General features: G+C 43.7%; 5 protein-coding genes across 11 annotated transcripts in view; 3 read left to right on the plus strand and 2 right to left on the minus strand.

The window, feature by feature from the left end:
* The window catches only part of LOC130430169 (uncharacterized), a 9,753-nt gene extending 7,270 nt beyond the window's left edge, over positions 1-2,483 (plus strand). For all 4 annotated transcript variants that reach the window (XM_056759163.1, XM_056759164.1, XM_056759165.1 and 1 more), the window contains exon 8: positions 1-2,483. This exon is cut by the window's left edge and continues 174 nt beyond it. In XM_056759163.1, the coding sequence (XP_056615141.1) occupies positions 1-1,290 (1,290 nt within the window). In that variant the 3' untranslated portion in view covers positions 1,291-2,483.
* A 1,680-nt stretch (positions 2,484-4,163) lies between these two features.
* On the minus strand, positions 4,164-7,914 carry rbbp5 (retinoblastoma binding protein 5). 2 transcript variants are annotated; one of them, XM_056758932.1, is made up of 14 exons: positions 7,744-7,914; positions 7,328-7,353; positions 6,996-7,168; positions 6,777-6,917; positions 6,532-6,694; positions 6,341-6,450; positions 6,142-6,261; positions 5,909-6,062; positions 5,758-5,829; positions 5,566-5,683; positions 5,425-5,494; positions 5,085-5,329; positions 4,856-5,008; positions 4,164-4,462 (listed from the first exon to the last, which is right to left on the minus strand). In XM_056758932.1, the coding sequence occupies exons 1-14, from the start codon at positions 7,760-7,762 to the stop codon at positions 4,410-4,412; spliced, it is 1,617 nt and encodes a 538-aa protein (XP_056614910.1). In that variant the 5' UTR covers positions 7,763-7,914; the 3' UTR covers positions 4,164-4,409. The 2 variants fall into 2 exon arrangements, with proteins under 2 accessions (XP_056614910.1, XP_056614909.1); XM_056758931.1 differs by having other exon boundaries at positions 5,085-5,335.
* An 870-nt stretch (positions 7,915-8,784) lies between these two features.
* On the plus strand, positions 8,785-16,481 carry LOC130429800 (cryptochrome-1-like). Its single transcript, XM_056758593.1, has 14 exons — positions 8,785-8,925; positions 9,277-9,446; positions 10,291-10,399; positions 10,479-10,621; positions 10,710-10,894; positions 11,488-11,585; positions 13,413-13,553; positions 13,624-13,935; positions 14,011-14,162; positions 14,644-14,846; positions 14,921-14,992; positions 15,078-15,152; positions 15,231-15,359; positions 15,462-16,481. Exons 2-13 carry the CDS (start codon positions 9,289-9,291, stop codon positions 15,326-15,328), a joined length of 1,746 nt encoding a protein of 581 aa, XP_056614571.1. The 5' UTR covers positions 8,785-8,925; positions 9,277-9,288; the 3' UTR covers positions 15,329-15,359; positions 15,462-16,481.
* Positions 16,482-16,554: 73 nt separating this feature from the next.
* Positions 16,555-18,803, minus strand: zgc:153675 (uncharacterized protein LOC768179 homolog). Its single transcript, XM_056758592.1, has 3 exons — positions 18,632-18,803; positions 18,127-18,208; positions 16,555-17,190 (listed from the first exon to the last, which is right to left on the minus strand). Exons 1-3 carry the CDS (start codon positions 18,638-18,640, stop codon positions 16,904-16,906), a joined length of 378 nt encoding a protein of 125 aa, XP_056614570.1. The 5' UTR covers positions 18,641-18,803; the 3' UTR covers positions 16,555-16,903.
* A 2,069-nt stretch (positions 18,804-20,872) lies between these two features.
* Positions 20,873-25,000, plus strand: part of dennd2db (DENN/MADD domain containing 2Db) — an 11,597-nt gene continuing 7,469 nt past the window's right edge. For all 3 annotated transcript variants that reach the window (XM_056759639.1, XM_056759638.1, XM_056759637.1), the window contains exons 1-6: positions 20,873-20,951; positions 21,436-21,522; positions 23,304-23,479; positions 23,556-23,668; positions 24,122-24,191; positions 24,302-24,379. In XM_056759639.1, coding sequence (XP_056615617.1) covers positions 20,915-20,951; positions 21,436-21,522; positions 23,304-23,479; positions 23,556-23,668; positions 24,122-24,191; positions 24,302-24,379 — 561 coding nt within the window. In that variant the 5' untranslated portion in view covers positions 20,873-20,914. The remainder of the gene's footprint in view (positions 20,952-21,435; positions 21,523-23,303; positions 23,480-23,555; positions 23,669-24,121; positions 24,192-24,301; positions 24,380-25,000) is intronic.

A 25,000-nucleotide genomic window follows, 5' to 3' on the forward strand; every position in this document is an offset into this window, starting at 1 on the left:
TCGTCAGAGTCCTTCATCTCGTCCGAACTGAGCGACTCGGGATTCTACAGCGTCAGCACCGGCGAGTTCCTGCGCTTCCAGCGGCTGCTGGAGAAACGCATGCGCCACTACAACGCGCGCATGCATCACCAGGGTGAGGCGTGCTCCCGCGAGCGGCGGGACAGTCAGATCAAGCACCGCGAGCTGGAGGCCATCCCGGAGGCTCTGACGGTCCAGCCTCAAGACGTGTACACGGAACCCGGTCTGTCCCGCTTGTCGTCCGTGCAGTACTGCGAGGTGGAGCGTCCGTGTCTGAACCTGCACAGCTCCAGCAGCGGCTCGTTGTTCAATCCTGCCGGGCACTCCACATGCAGCACCCCGTCCGGTCAGCGGAGGCCTCTGGTGCACCCGAACTCTGCCGGGATTTTGAGAAGAAGCAGGACGTTGCATCATCGTCCTGTGCCGATGGAGTATCGCAGACGGGCGAGCCACCCGGCGTCACCCAACTACTGCAGCGCTACGCTGCATCACTGTGGCCACCAAGTCGACCCACCGATGGATTTACCTGAAGAACCGGACACAGGTCACCTGGCGCACCCTGTCGCGCACCCGGCACATGCCACACACGCGGTGAGTCAACCCTCTCTCATCATCTCTCCAGTAGACGACCACCGCTGTGCTCTGCCTCCGGAGCTCCACGACCGGATTCGGGTGTCAACTGAACCTCACCTGGAGCACAGCTTTGGGGTACCGCGCGTCCCACAGCGGGAGGGCCGATTCCACACCCTGAGTCACACGCCCAGTCAGGACGCCAACGACACCTGGCCCAAACCCGCTAATCGCTCGGGCACGGGGGGTGGCCTCTACAGCACTTTAGAGGGCCCCGCACCCGCCCGGAAAATGCCTGGCGCCAGCATGCGTGCGCTGCGAAACCAGATGCTGCGGGACAGAGCGTCCCGGCTGGCAGACGAGCGCAGCGGCATGAGCACGGACGAGGAGAGCGAGGTGAGGATGGGCCGTTACTGGAGCCGCACCGAACGCCGGGAACACATGATGCAGAAACAGCGCCAGCAGCATGCGAGGGGCGGAGAGGGTGCGCTGCAGGGGCTCGAGGTCACGAGAGGAGCTAACCCCGAAACTTACAACACCGTATTGGAGCTGAGCCAGAGGAAACTCAGTCGACTGAGGAATCGCAAGCTGCTTGATGACTGGACCACGGTGGAGGAACTCCTGACCCACGGAACGCGTCTGGGCACAAGCGAGGACGCCCTGCAGCTGCCCAGGTCATTGCTCACCGTCACGACTGTATAGCAAAGCGCTCAGATGACGGGCGCGTGTTTGTGTGTGTTGGACCAGCCGCACTAAACACAAAGCTACCTCCTGAATTTGAGGTTTACTGTAGATAGGATGTTTTCATTCAGTTGTTCATGTTACGTATCTTGTTTTGCATTGTCAGTGTTTTACTAAAGAGAGACAGCAATACAACATCACAAGCCGACACCAGACAAAGTGAATTTCATTTGGTGCAAGCCCGGTGTTTTCTTTGAAAAGTTGTTTACATTATGGATTACTTACGGTGGTGCTAACGGCAAGATCGTCATTTGATTCGCAACTTTTGCACAAGATCTGAAATTCCCTCTGTCTGCCGCTAGCTGAGTTCGGGCGATCGGGTGTGCAGGGTCACGCCGGAGATTGGGCAGCGGAACGTGCGTGGTGAAGCGTGCGGGTTCTTGCACTATAACAAGAGTCTTTTTCAAGCTATTTTTCTTGTGCTCTTCACGATTGATGTCACGAAAAGAAACGTTGGTAGTGATCAACTCTCGATGCAGATGATACAACTGTTTGTTTTGTCACACCGTGCAAACGGGGTATACGCAGACGGGTCGATGACGTACTTCCGCGTAAATCTCAGATCGAAATTTGAAAGTTTTCTCACTAAACACATCGTGCTTTACGCATCCCGTCAGTGCTATGAGAGCGGAAGTGATGGTTTTAGCGGAAGTACGTCATCGTCCCTCGTGCATATACCCCATTTATTGAAGATTTCTGGTGCAAACCAGCGGGTTTATGACGGACGTCGTTTATAAAAACATTTACACGAGAACCACAGATCAATGTTTTTGTGAACCAGAAATCCTTCTGCTGGTGTTTCTCAGATGAGTCTCAGAGTTCTTTTAGAGGAGGAGAAGAGGTCTGAATCACACGTGTCAGTGTTTGCAGGTTTGTTCTGGAGCAGAACATCAGGATATTTCTCCCACACATGCACTATTTTTGGTGCACGAGCACTGGAGTGTTTACAATTTTCCCTCACAACTGTGACTCTCTGTCTCTCGCTCTCATTCTCACCGTGAGTCAAACGCTGTGAATAATGGATGTGGACGGATGGAACATCTTCCAGCGGTGATGAACAGCATCACGTTTTGCTGGATTCCACTTTTCCAGACGATTTTCTTGGATTATGATGTACATGTTGGTTGTAATAAAGATGAGACTTTAATTATCTACTCCTGCTGCTGTCTTCTCGTGTTCTTCATTTCATTTACAACATCTGATGTAACGTGTGTCTGAATTCAGCAAGCGAAGAGCTTTACGCTGTCTTCACAACATTTCTTTAGGTCTCAGTACATGTATTTATATATTTTGTCAAATATATAAATATTCTCAAATCAAGATACATAAACATCAGAAGCAAAAAAGATGATATTAAAAATATTAATACATTTAGATTCAAAGTCTGGTTAAGAATTTTTTTATTTAATCTTTCAGTGCGGTAAGAATAATACACTTTGATGTAATTTTAATTGATTAATTCAGTTTTTGTTTTTCTTGTTTTAAGAGTATGGTAGTTGACAAAGAAACAGTAAATGTAACCTATGTGTGATAGCAAAAAGGTATTTTTCTGTGTTATTTGTATATTTTTAACAAATGTAAACAATAAATGAATTATTAATATTTTTTTTACTATTTTCTAAAATGTTGCTTTCACACTATAGGACACGTGTATGGTATATTGGTCAACTGCCCATATTTTGTATCAGAAAACAAGACTTTAAATATCATTTTGTTTCTGAATTTAAGAATGTTTAGATATTTGTACTGAAAAACAGAACTTTTTTGTTTTGGGTGAACTGTCCCTTTAAGACAACGACAAGAAAAGTGAATCAATGTCAAAAGTAATTCAGATGGACATTTATTTTGGTGTTCCTGAGAAGATAAGTTATCCTTCCGGTTGAAGACCCCGTTAACCGGAAGTTGCGTTCGTTTTTTACTTCCGTATTTTGACGTATTTCCGAGGGAACTGGAATTTCGAATGAGAAATCTTCGTCTTTCTCTGCGATTTGATTGGATGTATAAAAACAACCATTGCATCTGAAATGGACAGTTGAAGGGGAGGAGTTAACGGATGCTCCGCCCAAGCTGTCTTACATACGTCATCTAAGATGGAGAGTTTATTTTCAGATTTTAACTGAAGATTGTGAGGGCACACAATTTAAAAAAAGAAAATGACTCACATTGATCAACTATTTACAATAAACGCTGCATTATTTCATGAAAAAATAAGAATCGTCATTTACAATTTCACTGGGACTTTAAAATATCAACTCCAATGAAATCGCTAGGGAGAAATAAAAAGACACTCAATGAAGAGTCTGGAGGTGTAAATGAATGTAGATTGTAGTGGTAAAATTTTCTTGATTTGAGAAAATCAGATGAGAAATATTTGAGTTGATATTGAGATCTTTGACTTTTGATTGCAGACGAGACAAATGTGAGCTCAGTTTGACACGTCGTTGACATCTCTTCTCAAACTCTCATGACAGACACATCTGTGATTCGTTTTCTCAGGAGACACACATGACACTTTGGTTTCCATTTGCTCTTCATTGATGTCCATGAGAAATAACTGATCTCATCTATGATGCTTCTGTATTATAGGGCATGTTTCATCACATTTGACTGCTATTTTAATTTGAGTATTTTATGCGTTTCTGAATAAAACGCAGAAACACAAAATGGAATCCAACAGTAGAAAAGCACAAAATGGACTCAAATAAGAGAAATGTGTCTCTGTGTGATTCACACAGCACTGACTCCACCTGCTGGACACTTGTGACACTACAACTCTCTAAATGGACAAACTCTCAATGTTATTGTTTCTTTTCAGAGAAGCCAAAACCACAACCTCAAAAAAAAACTGGTTTAATAAGTATAAAAAACAACAACGTGACCAGTCCAAAGATCTCACAAAAGAACAAAATATCAGTGAAGGACATCAGATCTACTCTACACAATACACACGCGGTGACGCTCTGGATGCGCGTGATCCATCTGGGTTTGATGGTCCAGCGACGTGACGTCCTTCTGTCATAATGTCGCACACAAATACAGTCTTTAGAGTTCATAGAGCGAGCGATGATGTTCTGTCAGAGTCACTCTAATCCCTGAACCTCATGCTGCTTGTACGACGACGACACCAGATTTCCTAAAAAAGAGAACGAAGTGTGATGAAATCCATCGAATAAAAACTATCAACTGATAGTGAACGAACAAGGAGTGTGATGATATATCACAATAAAACATGCTTCAAATAAATGTTTCATGTGATCGATTCTATAATATCTTGTACGACAAAAATTTCAGTTTTTGTTCCAAAAAATATCAGGATACTATTGTATGGTGAGCTCGTGTATAAAACCCTGTCGAATACAAACAAACAAGCAGCACAGGGGTCGGAACAGGTAGGACATGATGGCAAGCAGGAAGTAGACGTAACCAAGCAACAGCCAATCACAGCTGCAGAAGACTGAGTCAGGACCAGAACCAGCAGGAGCTTCACACACACTGCTGAGGGTCAGGGTCAAAGGTCATTCATTACCTGCGGCTGGCGGTCCCTCGGCCCTGCTCCTGTCTCTGTCCATGATGAATTTGGGTCCGAACGGAGAGTCTTTACCTTTGGAGCCCTTCGGTCGGCCGGCTGCTTTCTTCTTGGACTTGCTGTCACTCTTCACGCCCAGCAGCGGGTGCACCTCTGACACACGCAAACAGACAGACCAGTGAGTTTCAAGTGAGATCATGTGTGGATGTGAACCAAACCAGATCCTCACCGTCGCTGGGGACGCCCTGCAGTTCTATGGTGGTGGTCCGGACCTTTTTTTTGGGTGGTCCTCCGTCGGCGGATGGCTGTCTGGGCTTTTTCTCTCCTGCGCCGCTGTGTACGGATGCGTCGTCTGGTGCGACGTTCTGCCCGGTGGCGTCTGGCGGTGGTCCGAACGGGTTCTCCTCCGGGTCCTCCACCTCAGGAGCGATGGGCAGGTACAGCAGAGCTTTATAGTCCTCCAGCTCCTCGTCGCTGTGACTCAAGAGCACACACGCGCACACGCCGACCGATAAGGTTTCAAAGTAGGCGGAGCTAATCAATGCGACGCTCACAAGATCTTCACTTACCTGCTGCAGAAAGCCGCGATCGGATCGACTGTGGTGACGTCCACCTCTTCATCTTCTGCAGCGTCTCCACCTGACACACACACACACACCTTCAGTGTGATCTACATGTGTGTGCGATTTCATGTTTGGTTGAGTTGTTACCTGTCTGCTCCGGTTCACTCTTGTCTTCATCTTCGATGTCGAACTCTGATTCTCGTTCTTCATACTCCACGTTCTCATCCAGCTCTTTAAAGTCCGGAGCAAACGCGCTCCAGTTCTCCTACAAAACAACCCTGTGATCAACAACAGCTCCAGACGCCGGCGGGGTTTGTCCGGTTACGCAGATGTACTCACCACTTGATTCTGCGCCCAGATGGACACGACACCGCTGGAGATGGAGGCGATGATGGGGCGCACCGGGTGCCACTGGACACAACATTTAAAAAATATAAACACGGAATCCATCCACAGCGTAACAATCTCAAGGGCTCGCGCTCGGTCTCACCGCGACATCCAGCAGGAGTTCTCCTCGCGTGCCGTGAAGGATCTTCACCAGATTCCCGATGCTCTTCTCCCAGATGTAGAGCGCATGCTGCCGCGCCGACCCCGCCACGATGTACTCGCCATCACCTGAGAAACAGCAGCGCTTCCACGGCGTCCTGAGACAGACACACGCCACAGTGAGAGTTCAGATCAAAAACACACACGCACGGTGATATCATCCAGGTGTGCTTTCACCTGTTCACCAGATCCTGCAGCTTCTGCATGGGCTCCGGTTCTCCATCCCGCCCGCAGGTGAGAATCTCCCGGCCGTCGTACACACGAATGATTCTGTCTGCCGTGTTGATCAGGAAACAGCTGCAGGTCGTGATACGCTTAAGTTACTTCCTGATCTTAGATGAAAGATGGGAGTGGCGCGTGCTGATTTGGTTCTCACCTGCCCTTCCGCGCGAACTCGATGGATTTGATGGCCGTGGTGTTGCTGGTTCCAGTCGTCACTCGAAACGACGCCACCAGGTCCTGCGTGTCTGTGTTGAGCACCAGAATCTGTGACAGACCAACGTTTCATCACATTCGACCGTTTCTCAAGTCAACCACACAGTGAGCAGCACAGCTCTGACCTCTGACCTTTCCTTTGGCGTTGCCTGTGTAGATGTACTCTCCTCGCCGGTCGAACGCTGCCACCACGTTCAGATCAGAGTCATCGTCCACGGGCAGCACCACGTGTTTGGAGTCGGACAGTGTGAGGAGGACGGGCGCTGACTTCATGGGACACACCAGAACCTTGTCCCTGCAAAGCATCACCTGTAATTGACCGACCGACCACACGCACGCATGTACACAAACGACATCACAGCTCAACTGACACTCACATGTCTCTGGGGTGGTACTGTAGTTTGAGGATCGGTGAGGGGAAACGAAATCTTTGGTCACAATCTCCCGTCAGGACGTCCCACTGAGACACGATGTTATCTGTGGAGGCGCTCACTAGCTTGTGGCCGTCTCGACTCCAGCTGGTGGACAAAGAAAGAAGGAGACGTGATGACGTGACCACGATGATGTCACGTGTGTGTGTATGTTTCTGTACGCACCTGAGTGAGCAGACGGGGTGTATGTGAGCGCTGATGATTTTGGCGATGCCGCGTGTCAGAAAGTCCCAGATGACGATTCGTCCATCATTGCAGCCGACGGCGAGCAGCGTCCCCCAGCGGTTAAACGTGCAGGTGAGAGCCATACTGATGCAGTCCAGAGTTCCATCTGCCTCCTGCGCACACACAAACACACAACATACACAACCACATCAACACAACACACAGAGCAAACACTTTCCATCAAAAAAACTATTCATATATTGGTTTATTCTAGTAGTCTACATTAGCATTTAATAATAACATTTATTGTTATTTGTATTGAGGAGAGTTACCTCTGGATAATTTTGCCCGAACGACTCTGTAGAATAAAAAAAACAGTTCTGATGAAATACAAATCTATTTTATTACAGCACTGAATTAATTTTTTATACTTTTTATAAATAAATATGACTGTATTTATGCAGTGTTTGCTGGGGATCGAACCCACGTGCGTCTGTTAGTGTCCAGACTGTACAGTTAATATTAAATATAATAAATAAGCTGACAGGTGAAATACAATTTAAATACATTTAAATACCATTAAAGTTATTAAATGAGTACAGAAAGAGAAAGTGTCGCATAAATGTCCGTGTTTAAATAATAAATATTGTGTTTCTTTTAAAGTTTGTTATTGAATGTTTATGAACATGAAAAGAGCGCTAAGAGCAGTTAGCACAAGGCTAACCCAATGACACATAGCGGATCTTACCGAGCAACTCCAGATTCATCGCTGCTGAGTTACAGAAACAAACTTAATGATGAAATATCAAAGGAACGCAGATATGAAAGAAAAACACACAAAAACCGACAATAATAAAAGACCCGCGATGAGCGACTGCAGCGCGACTGGCGCGGAGCTGCGAGGAAGGACCCCAAAACAAAGCGCCCCGAGTAGCGCCCGAACAAAACTCTGCCTGAGTGAAAGTTTAACGTTAAATATATTTTACATAGATAAGCATGGTCTTAATTTGACATTTCTGGTCATGTCAAATTAAAAAAAATAAAAATAATAACTGGCCAGTCATGTATTTACTCATATTAAAAATTGCTGAATTTAATTAAAAGAGCGCGTCTGTTATCTTTTGAGGGAACGTGAAGGGCAGTGTTAGCAGGGTTAGCGTAGTTTCCACTAATGAATGATATTTTCCTTTGATGTACAGAAACTCAGACATCAGAGCCAAAATGGCGTCCAGCGGAGCTGCGCTCGTGTTATTCTGGGTACCTTAGTACGTAACCAATCAGAAAAGCGATTAAAAAAAAGGGAGGGGAGAAGGGTCCTCGGAATTCGGTGATTACATCTTCATTGCAGGCCCTAAACCAACAATAATCGACTGGATCGCGTGCTTTAATTCAACTAAATTGTTTCTAAAGTCCGAAACTCATCAAACACATAGGAAACTTCTCTTCGCCCACGCTTCATAAACGTGAAAGGGATGTCTGACGTCACATCAGAAGGAACCAATGAGTGGCTTCCTTATGTGGGACACTAGCAGCGTGATGCGTCGGTATAGATCTACAGTAATAGATGCAAACGCGCTTCGTTAAATAAAATATTTAACATAATTATTTAAAAAAGTGATATATGCATATTATCATATAGATCATATAAGATGTATATAAAGTATAACAGTGACAGGTCTATGTTTATAACTTTAACAACTATAAAAGCATCCTAAATCTAGTGAGTTGGTGTCTATACCCATGCTGGATTATCGCGTTTGTACGCATGCGCAGTGGGCATCAGCGTTATGAAACAGCACTGTTCCAGCCGGGTATCTTCACTGAAGAGTGTTGATCAGACTGCAGTGGTCGGATCTTCATTTAATTTGACATGATTTTCTCACTCGGACTCTCTTGATAAAATCATTCTTCTGTTCTGATAACACCTGAGGTGAGTGATGCTTTATTACACGCCCGCGAGCGCGTCTTCATGTCATATAAAGATAAATACACGTTACATAAAGTCATGACCGACTTATTCAGATCCATGTTATTTAATTGTGTTTAAATATAATGTAAAGTTGTATTTAGACTCGTGTAAAACTGTACTTTGTACTGTATGTGACTGCAATGACCCAATTTAAATACCGTCTAATGTTAATAATACAATTATTATACAAAATAAAGGTCCCGGCAATAATATGTATGATATATATTTATGTATATTATTAAAGTTAGAAGTGAATCTGCTTGGTGTGTTTGATTTAGAACATCTGTTAAACTTTTATGTGATGTTTTGCAGTTCTCCAGCATCATGCCTGTGAACTCCATCCATTGGTTCAGGAAGGGACTGCGTCTCCATGACAACCCGGCCCTCCTGGAGGCAGTGAAGGGGGCCGACACGCTCCGCTGCGTCTACTTCCTGGACCCCTGGTTCGCCGGGACATCAAACCTTGGTGTGAACCGATGGAGGTGAGTCACACCTGGACCACATGACCACTCTGACGCCACACACACACACACATTAAAATCATTTTATAAGGATTTAAAAAATGTAGATTCATATTTAGAATGTATTCTGTTTATTAAATGTGATGGGGGTCATGGTACTGGTCCAGATGACTAAGAATCTTCTTGTCATGGGTTACCACGGCAACGACCTACTTTTAAAGAGCCAGCTACAGTGAAGAGAAATGAAGTGAGATCAGCACAAGTTTTATGTGACGTGTAGCTGACATGTTACTTGGAGTGAGAGAGAGAACACACTGTTTCTGACTCGTCCATACCACAGGTTATGATGTTGAGAGAGACCGCTGAGGAACACAATGTTCTGTGATGATTTTTTGTGTGCTGCTGTGATTTGTGTTTCATGTGTGTGACATGTGACTGTCAGTAGGTCTCAGGGTCACTGGACAGTTTTTTGGTCTCCAGGATGAAAACAGCGTAGAAATCAAAGTATTGTCTGAGAAAACGATACAGTTCTCAGTTTATACGGAATAAACTCATTATGACTACAGAAAGACCCTCATAACACATGTGTGTGTCTGTGTACAATTGATCTGACCCCAGACGCGCCGGCACGTGAGGACATTGTGTGTGTTGTTTGTGTCGCCATCTGCTGGTGTGTGTGTGTGTGTAAACGTCTGTCTGCTCTCCTGACCTCAATCTGAGCAGCTCATAACACAAACACACAAACACACACATATACACACACTCAGACAATCGCACTCACACATACAGACACTCGCATACACACACACGCACAGACACACACACGCTGTTGTGATGTTGATGTTGTTGTTGTGTATGTGTTGAGGTTTCTGCTGCAGTCTCTGGAGGATCTGGACTCTCGTCTGCGTGAACTCAGATCACGTCTGTTTGTGATCCGCGGTCAGCCGGCAGACATCTTCCCTCGACTCTTCAAGGTAACACATCTGACCTCTGATCTCATCACAGCACTCGTCTCTGGTTGTGTCCCACAATGCACCTGTGTGTGTGTGTCAGGAGTGGAAGATCTCTCGGCTGACGTTTGAGTGTGACTCGGAGCCGTTCGGGAAGGAGCGAGACGCAGCCATAAAGAAACTGGCGTGTGAAGCTGGAGTGGAGGTCACAGTGAAGATCTCACACACGCTGTATGATCTGGACAGGTGATGAGAGAACCACACTCATCAAGAGCTCACTGCACACCTGTGACACCTGTGAAATAACACCTGTGTGTGTGTGTGTGTGTGTCAGGATCACTGCGCTGAACGGCGGTCAGCCTCCTCTCACATTCAAACACTTTCAGACTCTGGTGAGCAGTCTAGAACCTCCAGAACCTCCAGCAGAACCTCTGAACAGAGAACTGATGAGAAACTGTGTGACACCTGTCAGTCAAAACCATCAGCAGAAATACAGTGTACCACTACTGGATGAACTCGGTAACACACACTCATATACACAAACAAACAAACACTTCTATATACACTTATGCACAGTCGCACACACACACAAATGCCCAAAATATACGTGCGGGTGTTCCCACACACACACACACACACAAATACATGTATATACACAAATACACATGAATACAGTTCTATATACACTTATACACAGTCGCACACACACAAATGCACAAAACACACATGTATACACAGATACACTTATGTATACACAGTCGCAGCTCACACACTCATAGACACACACACATATACACAAATACACTTACATTTCTGTATTCAAACACACAAACATATTACACTGTGGCTCGCACACACAAATGCGCAAAAACACATGTAGAAACACACACACACTTGCAGGCAGACACGCACAAATAGACAAACACACATAAACTTCTATATACACACATAAACATGTACACAGTTGCTCACACAAATGCGCAAAAACACACACACATGCACACACACACATATCCCCGCACACACACACACATAGAGAAATAAACACACAGCCTTCTATACACCCACATAAAGTCTTAAGTGTATTGAGTGTTGTGTGTTTGTGTGTTCAGGGTTCGACACTACAGATTTGACTCCTGCGGTTTGGCCCGGTGGAGAATCAGAGGCGCTGATGCGTATGGAGCGACACATCGGACCCGATTCTGCCGCTGTACGACTACACGACATTATACTACGCAACACACACCACTAAATCCACCGGTGTATCTGTGTACAGAATCTCTGATGTGTGTGTGTTTGTGTATCAGGCGTGGCAGGAGAACGTGGAGCGGCCCAAGATGAACTCTAGTCTACTGTTGGCGAGTCCTCCGGGTTTGAGTCCTCCGGGTTTGACCCCAGACGCGCCGGCACGTGAGGACATTGTGTGTGTTGTTTGTGTCGCCATCTGCTGGTGTGTGTGTGTGTGTAAACGTCTGTCTGCTCTCCTGACCTCAATCTGAGCAGCTCATAACACAAACACACAAACACACACATATACACACACTCAGACAATCGCACTCACACATACAGACACTCGCATACACACACACGCACAGACACACACACGCTGTTGTGATGTTGATGTTGTTGTTGTGTATGTGTTGAGGTTTCTGCTGCAGTCTCTGGAGGATCTGGACTCTCGTCTGCGTGAACTCAGATCACGTCTGTTTGTGATCCGCGGTCAGCCGGCAGACATCTTCCCTCGACTCTTCAAGGTAACACATCTGACCTCTGATCTCATCACAGCACTCGTCTCTGGTTGTGTCCCACAATGCACCTGTGTGTGTGTGTCAGGAGTGGAAGATCTCTCGGCTGACGTTTGAGTGTGACTCGGAGCCGTTCGGGAAGGAGCGAGACGCAGCCATAAAGAAACTGGCGTGTGAAGCTGGAGTGGAGGTCACAGTGAAGATCTCACACACGCTGTATGATCTGGACAGGTGATGAGAGAACCACACTCATCAAGAGCTCACTGCACACCTGTGACACCTGTGAAATAACACCTGTGTGTGTGTGTGTGTGTGTCAGGATCACTGCGCTGAACGGCGGTCAGCCTCCTCTCACATTCAAACACTTTCAGACTCTGGTGAGCAGTCTAGAACCTCCAGAACCTCCAGCAGAACCTCTGAACAGAGAACTGATGAGAAACTGTGTGACACCTGTCAGTCAAAACCATCAGCAGAAATACAGTGTACCACTACTGGATGAACTCGGTAACACACACTCATATACACAAACAAACAAACACTTCTATATACACTTATGCACAGTCGCACACACACACAAATGCCCAAAATATACGTGCGGGTGTTCCCACACACACACACACACACAAATACATGTATATACACAAATACACATGAATACAGTTCTATATACACTTATACACAGTCGCACACACACAAATGCACAAAACACACATGTATACACAGATACACTTATGTATACACAGTCGCAGCTCACACACTCATAGACACACACACATATACACAAATACACTTACATTTCTGTATTCAAACACACAAACATATTACACTGTGGCTCGCACACACAAATGCGCAAAAACACATGTAGAAACACACACACACTTGCAGGCAGACACGCACAAATAGACAAACACACATAAACTTCTATATACACACATAAACATGTACACAGTTGCTCACACAAATGCGCAAAAACACACACACATGCACACACACACATATCCCCGCACACACACACACATAGAGAAATAAACACACAGCCTTCTATACACCCACATAAAGTCTTAAGTGTATTGAGTGTTGTGTGTTTGTGTGTTCAGGGTTCGACACTACAGATTTGACTCCTGCGGTTTGGCCCGGTGGAGAATCAGAGGCGCTGATGCGTATGGAGCGACACATCGGACCCGATTCTGCCGCTGTACGACTACACGACATTATACTACGCAACACACACCACTAAATCCACCGGTGTATCTGTGTACAGAATCTCTGATGTGTGTGTGTTTGTGTATCAGGCGTGGCAGGAGAACGTGGAGCGGCCCAAGATGAACTCTAGTCTACTGTTGGCGAGTCCTCCGGGTTTGAGTCCGTACCTGCGCTTCGGCTGTCTGTCCTGCCGTCTCTACTATCAAAAACTCACAGAGCTCTATAAGAAGGTCAGCACAGACGCACACACACACACACGCCCTTGTGTTGTCAATGTTCTCATTGTGTGTGTGTCCTCAGGTGAAGAAGAGCGGCAGTCCCTCCGTCTCTCTGTACGATAAGATCCTGTGGAGGGAGTTCTTCTACACGGCCGCCACCAACAACCCTCGATTCGACCGCATGGAGGGAAACCCCATCTGCATCCGCATCCCGTGGGACAAGAACGCCGAAGCGCTGGCCAAGTGGGCCGAAGCCAAGACGGGTTTCCCCTGGATCGACGCCATCATGACTCAACTGCGTCAGGAGGGATGGATTCATCATCTGGCGCGTCACGCCGTGGCCTGTTTCCTGACCCGTGGAGATCTGTGGATCAGCTGGGAGGAGGGCATGAAGGTTCGGGCTGCAGGGCATTGTGGGTAGGGTGTGGCGGGATGAGGGCGGGCATAACGGTGTGTTGTGTGTCGGCAGGTGTTCGAGGAGCTCTTATTGGACGCAGACTGGAGCGTGAATGCGGGCAGCTGGCTCTGTCACTCCTGTAGCTCCTTCTTTCAGCAGTTCTTTCACTGTTACTGTCCCGTCGGCTTCGGACGCAGAATCGACCCAAACGGAGACTTCATCAGGTTGGCGTCTGCACGGTTACACTGTTGAATATCAGCTCGCGAACTTGAATTAGTCGTCAAACGAGAAGGGGTTTATTTGATGGGTTATTATTGGCTGATATTAAGAAATCGACTTGATGAAACAGAAATTTTATTCAAGTAAAAGTGCAGAATTAAAGAAACATTTTTTATTATGCCTTTAGATAGCAGCATGTAGCTTAGCACAAAAACAGCCTTGAACACATTGAATGTTGTTAAACATAAAAATGTATTGGAAAAAAATCTGTTTATTGTCCAAAAAACTAAAATGTTTCATCAAGTTTTAAGTAAATGATTGTTTATTTAAGTTGATATTTCAATTACTAAACGTCAGACAAGCCTTTCGAGTCTGTCTCAGAATGAGGCTGTGATGATTTGTGGGCGGAGTCTTTGGCTTGCGTTCTTCTGGTTTTGTGGAGATGATGATCAGGCGCTGTGGTTTAATCTCTCCGTCTCATTCCAGACGTTACTTACCTGTCCTCCGAGATTTCCCTGCCAAGTTCATCTACGACCCTTGGAACGCTCCGGAGGACGTGCAGGTGGCCGCCGGCTGCGTGATCGGGGTGGATTATCCCAAACCCATGGTGAACCACGCGGAGGCTAGTCGACTGAACATCGAGAGGATGAGACAGATCTACCAGCAGCTCTCCAGATACAGAGGACTCAGTAAGACCCTCATCAAATCTCGCAACGTGTCGTTATCTGTTCCCATGTCTGATTTTGTCTCGTGTGTCCGTTAGGTCTGCTGTCCAATCACACGGAGTCATCGAGCGTAAGTGAAGGAAAGCACAGAAAACATCGATACGTTCTCGGTGAGATCTCAAACATCTCCTCTGCTTCCCTTTAGATCAGCTTCAGTCAGGTTTATAAAAACTCTTTCCTGTCTGTCTCCTGCAGGCCACCGTACATCACCCTACACCATTCAGAGGGGTTTGAAAGGCCACGCCCACGAATTCGCCGTCCATCAATCGGGTACGAATCAGCGACTGTGTTCAACGTAACACCAGAACGATGATTTAATTTTTAACCATTTGTTCTGTTCGTCTTTAGGAGGTTTGCAGGTTGGCGGCGGTGCAGGGAGGAGCGAAAGGGAGGCGGAGCATGACAGTGGCCAAGAGGACGAGATCGGTCAAAACCTAATGAGCTGACTATCTAGGCATCATTTTGAGAAATCATCTTGTAAGTTTGTGTGACATACGCAAATACAATCTCAGAATGAATTGCAATGGAGCTGTGAGAAAATATGACGGTGGAAAATAAAACTGTGTGTGTTTGTTTCAGAAGACGTGGGATGAAGCAGAGGGCGTGGCCAACTCTTCTCAAGCTCCACCCACTTAACTGTTTCTAAAATGTGTTATAAACATTGTTTACCTCAACTGTAAGTCGCCTTGGATAAAAGCGTCTGCTAAATAACTTAATGTAAGTGAATATAGATTTGATGTTAAAGTCCCCTTGAAGTGGAAGTTCCGATCATTTTTACTTCCGCATTTCGACATGAAATGGAACGAAGGATAATAGTGGGCGAGGCTTTCGTCTTTCTCTGCGATTTGATTGGACGTACAAAAACAGCCGTTGTGAAATGAATCTGGCAGCAGACTGACAGTTGAAGGGGAGGAGTTAACAGAGGCTCCGCCCAAGCCGTCATTTAAGATAGCTATTTACAATAAACAAGGCAATATTTCATGAAAAAATAAGAATTGACATTTTTAACTTCAACGCACAGAGAACTTTTTACATTTGAAATGTATTTAACAATTTTAATATTTAAAGTTGATTTATTGTCCCATGTAATAGATTTTGTAATCAAATGCAAAATCGAAATATTGTTAAAAGACTAAAACAGTGTTTGTGTGCAACAAGACTCAAGATGAATAACCTAGATTGCAAACATTCATTCTGAATTGTGCAAGTTTGAAAGAATGAATATTGACAGAAATGTTTGTTGGTAACGGCAACGGCAACGATCGCTCCATCACGTGTTGCCATGGTGATGTCGCACGTCTGGGGTACAAACTTTCTGTAGTTTTGTAGAATGTGTCTCTTGTTCAGATGTATTTATTCAACCGTGTGTCAAGTCTTCAGTTGTTTTATTTAACATGTCTTCAATCATCCACGACCAGCCGAACTAATGCTGATCGTTTATTCTTTCGATTCAGCGTTTTGTACCGTATGAAGCTGTACAGTTTTACACATTTTACGTTTTGTACGAAATATTTGTAGCCATTTTGAATATTGAAGATAAACCACTGTATATCAGTTTGTAAAGTTCCTCTTTCTGCAAATAAAACTATTTCAATGACACCTGAGTCTGTGTTTAAGTTCAATCAAAGTGTGAAGTTTTATAGGTGGCTGAAACTAACAAACAAACAAAATTATCAAATTGTCAGTCACAATTCAAAAGGTTTACAAATAGTGAAAAGATTTTCCACAAATTTTGTTTCGCTACTTTATTAAGTTCAAATAATATATATTGCAGTTTATAATACAAAAGGTGTCAGGAAGTGACATCACAGTGAGAGCGAGATGACATCACTCATCAATGTGTCTGTGGTCTTTGAAACACATGATGGTACAAACATCACGCACACTTGAGTAAACGTCTCCTTGTGGAATGTGTCTGCTGGTGATTGATTGACAGGTTCTGTCATCTTTACATGTGTGTCAGAAAAATGTGCATCAGCTGAATGTCCTCATGCATGACATCATCATCATCATCATCATCATCACTCAGATTTGTCTTTTCGCTTTGCTGTAAACGGCACTTTATTGGCTACTGTTGACCCCACCGTGGACACGCCTCCTGCCACCGCAGAAACTCCGCCTTTCACCAGGTCGACGCCCACCGACGGGACAGCGGTCACAGCTGATTTGGTGATCTCCAGACTTTTGCTCCCTAGCCATGTGACTCCGCCCACAGTGGCCCCCACCACACCCTTGGTGACGCTGAAGAGGCCGCCGGTCACCCGCCAAATCATCCCGGGCGGAGCTACAGGGTGCTCCTTACCAACATCTGATGGACATGAAAGGGTTGAGAACATTAGCCGCACAACTACAAACATTGTCTACATGAGAATCATACATCAGTGTGTGTGTGTGTGTGTGTGAGAAAGTGTTTATGATGTACACATGAAGCTCTTGCATCATCAAATATTTGGTGAAAACAAGCAGGAATTCCCAACACACAACAGGACGTCTCAGAGCAGAGCTCAGGAGTTCCCGAGGGAGAAACACACACACACAAATAGAACACAACAAAAAACAAAGCAGCAGATGTCACAGGTGTATGTGTGTGTTACAGGTCAATATAGAACTACACATGAGTGAAGACATATTTGAGAATTCTGATCACTGTGAACAATGAGTAATAGACGCAGAACTGTTTCTGTGCTGTGTTTGTGTACCTGCAGACGGTTCTGTGTGTCTGCATCTGTTTAAGGTGTGTGTCTGTCTGTGCAAGGTGTGTATCTGTTTAAGGTGTGTGTGTGTGTATCTGCATCTGTGCAGTGTGTGTATCTGTTTGTGTGTGTGTGTGTGTATCTGTGTTATGTGTGTGTAACTGCATCTGTGCAAGGTATGTGTGTGCGTGTGTGTGTGTGTGTGTGTGTGTGTGTGTGTACCTGCAGAAGGCTAGGTGTGTGTGTGTGTGTGTGTGTGTACCTGCAGACGGCTCGGTGTGTGTTGTGTGTGTGTGTGTGTGTACCTGCAGACGGCTCGGTGTGTGTTGTGTTGTGTGTGTGTGTGTCTGTGTGTACCTGCAGAAGGCTAGGTGTGTGTGTGTGTGTGTGTGTGTGTGTGTGTACCTGCAGACGGCTCGGTGTGTGTTGTGTGTGTGTGTGTACCTGCAGAAGGCTAGGTGTGTGTGTGTGTGTGTACCTGCAGACGGCTCGGTGTGTGTTGTGTGTGTGTGTGTGTGTGTGTGTGTGTGTGCGTGCGTGCGTGTGTGTACCTGCAGACGGCTCGGTGTGTGTGTGTTGTGTTTCTTCTGATTCATATGTTGTGTTGCTCTGATGAACCTCTGAATTTACACTCTGAAAAAACAGAAAACATTCCGTCAGAACAACAACAAACGATCATCAATCAATAATCAATCAATAATCAATCAATAATCAATCAATAATCAGACTCGTGTGAGCACACATATGACATAAGAGAGTAAACAAAGAGTGTATTTAAAGCTGAAAGATAAGCACATGTGAAACATATGTTTACACCAAACACACTTTTAACAACACATGTACAGACTCACATGCAAATATTAACATACGTTAAGGTCACATGTAAAACCCTCCTGATGATAATCTTACACTTTTTATCTTATTGTTTTTCTTCATATTAAGCAGAGCAGGTGTTTCATGAGCAGCGGGAAGAAGTTTTAAAGTTTTACAGAAAAACACACTTTGCAAACACAAACAGAAGCGCGAGCGCGAGCGCGAGCGCGTGCGCGTGCTCACCTTCACCATGATTGTGATCTTTCTCGAGTCTCGTGCAGTTTGATATTTCAGCGCATTCCTCTCAGAAACACTCGATCAATCATCACTGACTGAGTCTGTCACAGCGTGTGCGTCTCTGCCGACGTGGCGTTGCACTGCGCGCGGTCCAGGATGCGATCGTATCTCGTTTCCACGCTGAATGCACGCCTCATGAATATTAATCACGTAACGGGACGTCTCGTCCCATCGCTCCACTTTCATTGGTTGAAAAGAAGGCGGTGCGAAGTAGGCGCGGTGAGAAATTACATAGGAATATTAATCCTAAGGAAACGATTGGACACTTGTACAGTAATATTCATGATCGACAAATTCTCCGCCCAGATTTACGTCACGAGAGGTCAAAACAACACACGTTTCCATAAAAGACACAAATACAGACACATTTCATTCGCTTGTGACGTTTTATCACGTGGAATATTATTTCAATAATTTCTTTCATTTAGTTAACTTTTGTGTTGAAAAATTCACATTTAAGGAAAACTAGGGATTCCTAAATACAGTACTTTTTGAAAAATAATGTTTGTGGGTTTATTTGGTTATGCTTGTTTAACGTATTTACTTATAAAACGCAGGGGCCTAAATATTTGTTTCAAAAAGAAATAATAAATAAAATACAAATAATAAAGCTGTGCTTTTACACAATTCTTTTATTCTTCTCAAGTGTAGTCTCAATTTAAAAGAAATAACACAAACAAATACAAAAATAAAAAAGGGCATTCAATTACAAAAACTTCAAAAGCTTCTAAACTTTTTTGTTTTTTCAAGTTTCTTTCGACTGTGTTTTTATATTTAATATGGTTTAAAAAAAATCAAGATCAGTATGGCAGAAAGTAATAAATGAGGGTTTTGAATGTGTTATTTTGGTTTTATGGATGTAAAACTTCTAAAATAATAAAAAGGTGAAGATCATAATTAAGTTTGTCAGACAAGTAAGGGTTCTGTATCCCAAGGAAGATATCACATGTCTCCAAACTTATGCTGTCAAAGTGTCATTTTTTGTCATATCCATTTTAAAATCAATCCAAAATGAAAGTGAATAAGAGTAATAATAGAACATGTGTTCAATATCCTCAACAGATGCATTACAAAAGGTACATGTTTTACAAACTGTATGAATATATCTACTGATGGTAACATTCACAGGATTATATATATGAACAAATTTGAACGTCGTTTCTTTTATTAGGTTAGATATAATGTATTTATAAGGCAGTGTCCAGATACTATGCCCTGTAATATGGTAAGGGTTATGCAACATAAGTGAGTTTCTTATAAAGTTATTATAATAGCGACGTTCAAACAGAGAAAGACCATTAACAATGAGTTGAGAATTGTGTAATGTCATATCAATAATGTCTATTTCTAAGTGTTTTCGTAATGTAATTATGCCACAGGGAACGGCCTTAATTACTTTATTGAACTCTTTTTCATGTACAGAAAATCCATATGTGTAAATTAACCTTTGATGTGTGTATAGTTCCCCAATCTTGTCAATAAGTTGGTTAATAATTAGTATAATATGTTGGATCCACTCCTCCATGCACAATGATGTGTTATCACAAGTAATATAACCATTATTCCATATATAACACCTGCTGGGAGAAATATGATGCTTGTACAAGTGACCAAAACAGTGATGCTTGTGTGTGATAGTTAGCTAAAGTAACCGGACATTTCAACAAGAAATATAACTCTCCTAACTTTTCAAACAATTAATAAGTGATGATATACTTCTTGTTTTTTAAAGACATTTTAAGCCAATTAATTGTTTTAATTTGATTTAAAAGTGTAAAATCAAGGACATTTGACCCTCCTTCAGATAGCTTATTTCCAATAACACTTTTCTTGATCTTATGAGGTTTATTCCTCCATATAAATGTGTAAAGTATTTCATCCATTTGTGGGCAAATACCATTGTGAGGTAAAGAGAACTGTGACCGCTAGATGGAGCCCAAACACACGCAAATTCAAGAGAGGAAAAACCTAAAACACGATAATTCGCTCTTAAATAAACATCATTAAAAACATGATCGCATACAATCACTCTCCATCACATTTATATCAAGTTCTTAATAAACTTCAGATGCTGTGAGGTGGATTGCGGGGACAGTTGCTTTCGCAAATAATAAAGCGTCACCGGTAATGGGCGTGTCTTTGGGTTGAGACTCCGCCCACCGGCAGCACGCATGTTTGTTCACATGAGTTGATCTTCACTGACAGTTTGTGTTTGTGTGTCAGACACAGATGAACGACAGAGATCAGCTACACACTTTATCAAACTGTGAGTATTCAAACACACACACACACACACACACACACACACACACACACACACACATCTAACTCAATTAACACATAAACACAACACTAAATGAAAAACACATTAATATACAAGAGACACGTTTTAAACATATGAAATACAACCACTACATAAACACACTAGAAAAGCTAAACATCTCTCTGTGTGTGTGTGTGTGTGTGTGTGTGTGTGTCTGTCTGTCTGTGTGTGTGTGTGTAAGTTAATGAAAAATTGACTTATTGATTTAACACTGTCTTTATCAGTTGGAGATTGTTGTGTAAATGTGTGTTTGTGTTTGTGCTGATGTACAGAATAAAAGTGAAACGACAGCTGACACATTTCCACACAGACTCATTTCCTCAAGAGTTCGGGGGTCTTTCTGTCAGCTTGACCTGTTTTTCTATAGTAATCTTGAAAATGAAAATGAATGACTGGAACATTACTGAGTGTGTTTGTGTGTTTCTAGGTGATATTCTGGTTTATCAGAAACACACAACGATGAAGAAAATCAGCTCGATGTTCTCAACACTACAGGAGAAACTGCACAGAGCCAGTGAGACGCACACACACACACACACACACACACACACATGTTGGGTTTCCATGTTTTAAGGGGACATTCCATAAACACAATGGTTTTTATACTGTACAAACTGTGTATCATATATTCTCTACCCCTAAACCTCACAATCACACAACACTTTCTGCTCTTTTACATTTTCAAAAAAATAATCTTGTTTCCTCATGGGGACCAAAAAATGTCCCTACAAGGACCAGGATTTTGGATATTGCCCTCTTTGTGGGGACATTTTTTCCGTATTCCGTTGGGTTTACCCTACCCTACCCAACACACACACACACACACACACACACACTGAGGTTTTCTCAGGTCTGATTGTATATGCTCTGTTTCTGAGAATGAACTCCCTGTATGTGCGGGAGGTGTTTTGTTTGTGTGTTTTGCGTGTGTGTGTTAGAGTGTTTTTTAAGTGTGATTTGCGTGTGTGTGTGTTAAGTGTGTGTGTGTGTTTTGCTTTTGTGTTTTTATGTGTGTTTAGCGTGAGTGTTTTTTGTATGTGTGCATTTTTGAGGTGTTTTGTGTGTGTATTGTGTTTGTGTGTTTTGCGTGTGTGTGTTAGTGTGTTTTTTAAGTGTGATTTGCGTGTGTGTGTGTGTTAAGTGTGTGTGTATTAAGTGTGTGTGTGTGTTTTGCTTTTGTGTTTTTATGTGTTTTTAGCGTGAGTGTTTTTTGTATGTGTGCATTTTTGAGGTATTTTGTGTGTGTGTGTGTTTAGTTTGTGTGTTTTTGTGTGAGTGTTTTGCGTGTGTGTTTTGTGTGTGTTTTTCATGAGTTTAACGTGTGTGTGTGTGTTTAGCGTGTTTTTTAAGTGTGATTTGCGTGTGTGTGTTAAGTGTGTGTGTGTTAAGTGTGTGTGTGTTAAGTGTGTGTGTGTTTTGCTTTTGTGTTTTTATGTGTGTTAAGCGTGAGTGTTTTGTGTTTGTGTGCGTTTTTGAGGTATTTTGTGTGTGTTTAGTTTGTGTGTTTTTGTGTGAGTGTTTTGCGTGTGTGTTTTGTGTGTGTTGTGTGTGTTTTTCATAAGTTTAACGTGTGTGTTTTGCATGTGTGTTTTTGTGTGAGTGTTTTTCGAGTGTGTTTTGTGTGTGTTGTGTGTGTTTTTCATAAGTTTAACGTGTGTGTTTTGCATGTGTGTTTTTGTGTGAGTGTTTTTCGAGTGTGTTTTGTGTGTGTTGTGTGTGTTTTTCATAAGTTTAACGTGTGTGTTTTGCGTGTGTGTGTGTGTGTGTTTAGCGTGTTTTTTAAGTGTGATTTGCGTGTGTGTGTTAAGTGTGTGTGTGTTAAGTGTGTGTGTGTTAAGTGTGTGTGTGTTTTGCTTTTGTGTTTTTATGTGTGTTAAGCGTGAGTGTTTTGTGTTTGTGTGCGTTTTTGAGGTATTTTGTGTGTGTTTAGTTTGTGTGTTTTTGTGTGAGTGTTTTGCGTGTGTGTTTTGTGTGTGTTGTGTGTGTTTTTCATAAGTTTAACGTGTGTGTTTTGCATGTGTGTTTTTGTGTGAGTGTTTTTCGAGTGTGTTTTGTGTGTGTTGTGTGTGTTTTTCATAAGTTTAACGTGTGTGTTTTGCATGTGTGTTTTTGTGTGAGTGTTTTTCGAGTGTGTTTTGTGTGTGTTTTTCATGAGTTTAACGTGTGTGTTTTGCATTTGTGTATGTGTGTGTGAGTGAGTGTGACTTCAGACATTCAGGTTGTTTATTAATGTATGTATTTTCATGACCTCTGGCGTGTGTATGAGTTGTGATGTGTGTGTTTGTGTTGTGTTAGAGAGCGTGTCAGACGCGAGCACACATCACACGGGTCAGGCGAGTGCAGCGCCCCCATCAGCTCGTGACAGGACACACAGGGGTCAGCTCTTCTTTGAGTATCTGCTGGTGGTCAGTCTGAAGAAGAGGAGAGATGGAGACGGTTATGACCCTCAGATCATATATCAGTTCCCCAAGGTCAGAATAAACACACACACACACACACACACACACATATCACAGTGTGTGTACTGATGTGTGTGTGTGTGTGTAGCGTGAGGTGATGTGTCGTCTGCAGCGTGAGGAAGAGGAGCGATGCATGAAGGCCGTTCATCTCTTCTGCTTTCCGGAGGGCATCAACTGGGTTCCTCTTACACAATACCACAGGTAACACAAACACACACTCCACAGATTCATTTTCACACGTCTGCACTTCATCATGCACATCAAACACACACTTGCAGAATGTGTGAAACCCACCAAAGAACCTTCAGCTCTTCTGCTTTCTATCGTCTTCAACACTTGATTGTTTGTGTTGTGTGATGTCATTGTGTGCTGTGAGGATTCAATGCACTTCTGCGTTTCAAACAAAATCCCCTTGAAGCACATTCCTCACGTGACATCATCACTCAAACATCACAAACCTGCAAAAGTTTCTTTCTTCAGAACACAGGAAGATATTTTGACGAATGTTGATCATCAAACAACACTGAACTCCATTGACTGATTTCTTTAAATATCTTCTGTTTTGTTTCACTGGAGAGAGCCTCACACACACACACATGAGAGAGAATGAATGATGACAGAGTGTTGAGTTGTGTGTGTTTTCTTGTTTGACAGTGAGACCTTCTCATTTGTTTTGACTGAAGTTGACGGCAGCAGGAGAAACGGTTACTGCAGGAGATTACTGGTGACCATAACTTCAATCTTCTTTCTTCAGTTCTAATGAAAACTTGTGATGATTATCAATCAAATGTGTGTAGTGAGGATGATGTCATAATTATTCTGAACCATCTGCAGCCCAATGGATCAGGTGCTCGAACTCTTGAAGCGTACTGCATCATCAGCCGTGTGGCCTGCTTCGGACTCTTCTCAAAGGTCAGAAACATCTCTGTCTCTGTCTGTCTCTGTCTCTCTCTCTCTCTCTCTCTCTCTCTCACCCTGTTCCTTCCCTCCCATGCCCACTCCCTCCCACTTTCCAGCAGAACCTTCAGAGAGTCATGGAGCGGCTCGCTGTCCACTGCTCACCACATGACCACTGGGGTCCCTCAGGGATCGCTGCTTGGACCACTGCTTTTTTTCCTATAAACAACATCTTTGGGACCCATCATACTTGCACATGACTTCTCATATCACTGTTATGCTGACAAAACCCAGATCTAAATCTCGTTTCACCCAGATGATACCACTGTAGCAGCTCGCATCACGCATGACTAGAGGACATTTCAGCTTGGATGAAAGAGCATCACCTCCAGCTGAAACCGCCCAAGACCACAACCACACCATGCAACACGATCTCACCATCCAACTTGGCAATACAACAATACCTCCTTCTAAAATAGCCAAGAACCTCAGAGTCATATTTGATGAACAGCTGTCCTTCAATGACCACATTGCAAAGACAACACGGTCATGCTGATATGCCTTATTCAACATTAGAAAGATCAGACCATATCTCACGGAGCATGCGGCACAACTCCTTGTCCAGGCCCTGGTAAT

The sequence above is a fragment of the Triplophysa dalaica genome, chromosome 10 (genome assembly GCF_015846415.1).
Source record: "Triplophysa dalaica isolate WHDGS20190420 chromosome 10, ASM1584641v1, whole genome shotgun sequence".
Taxonomy (NCBI): Eukaryota; Metazoa; Chordata; class Actinopteri; order Cypriniformes; family Nemacheilidae; genus Triplophysa; species Triplophysa dalaica.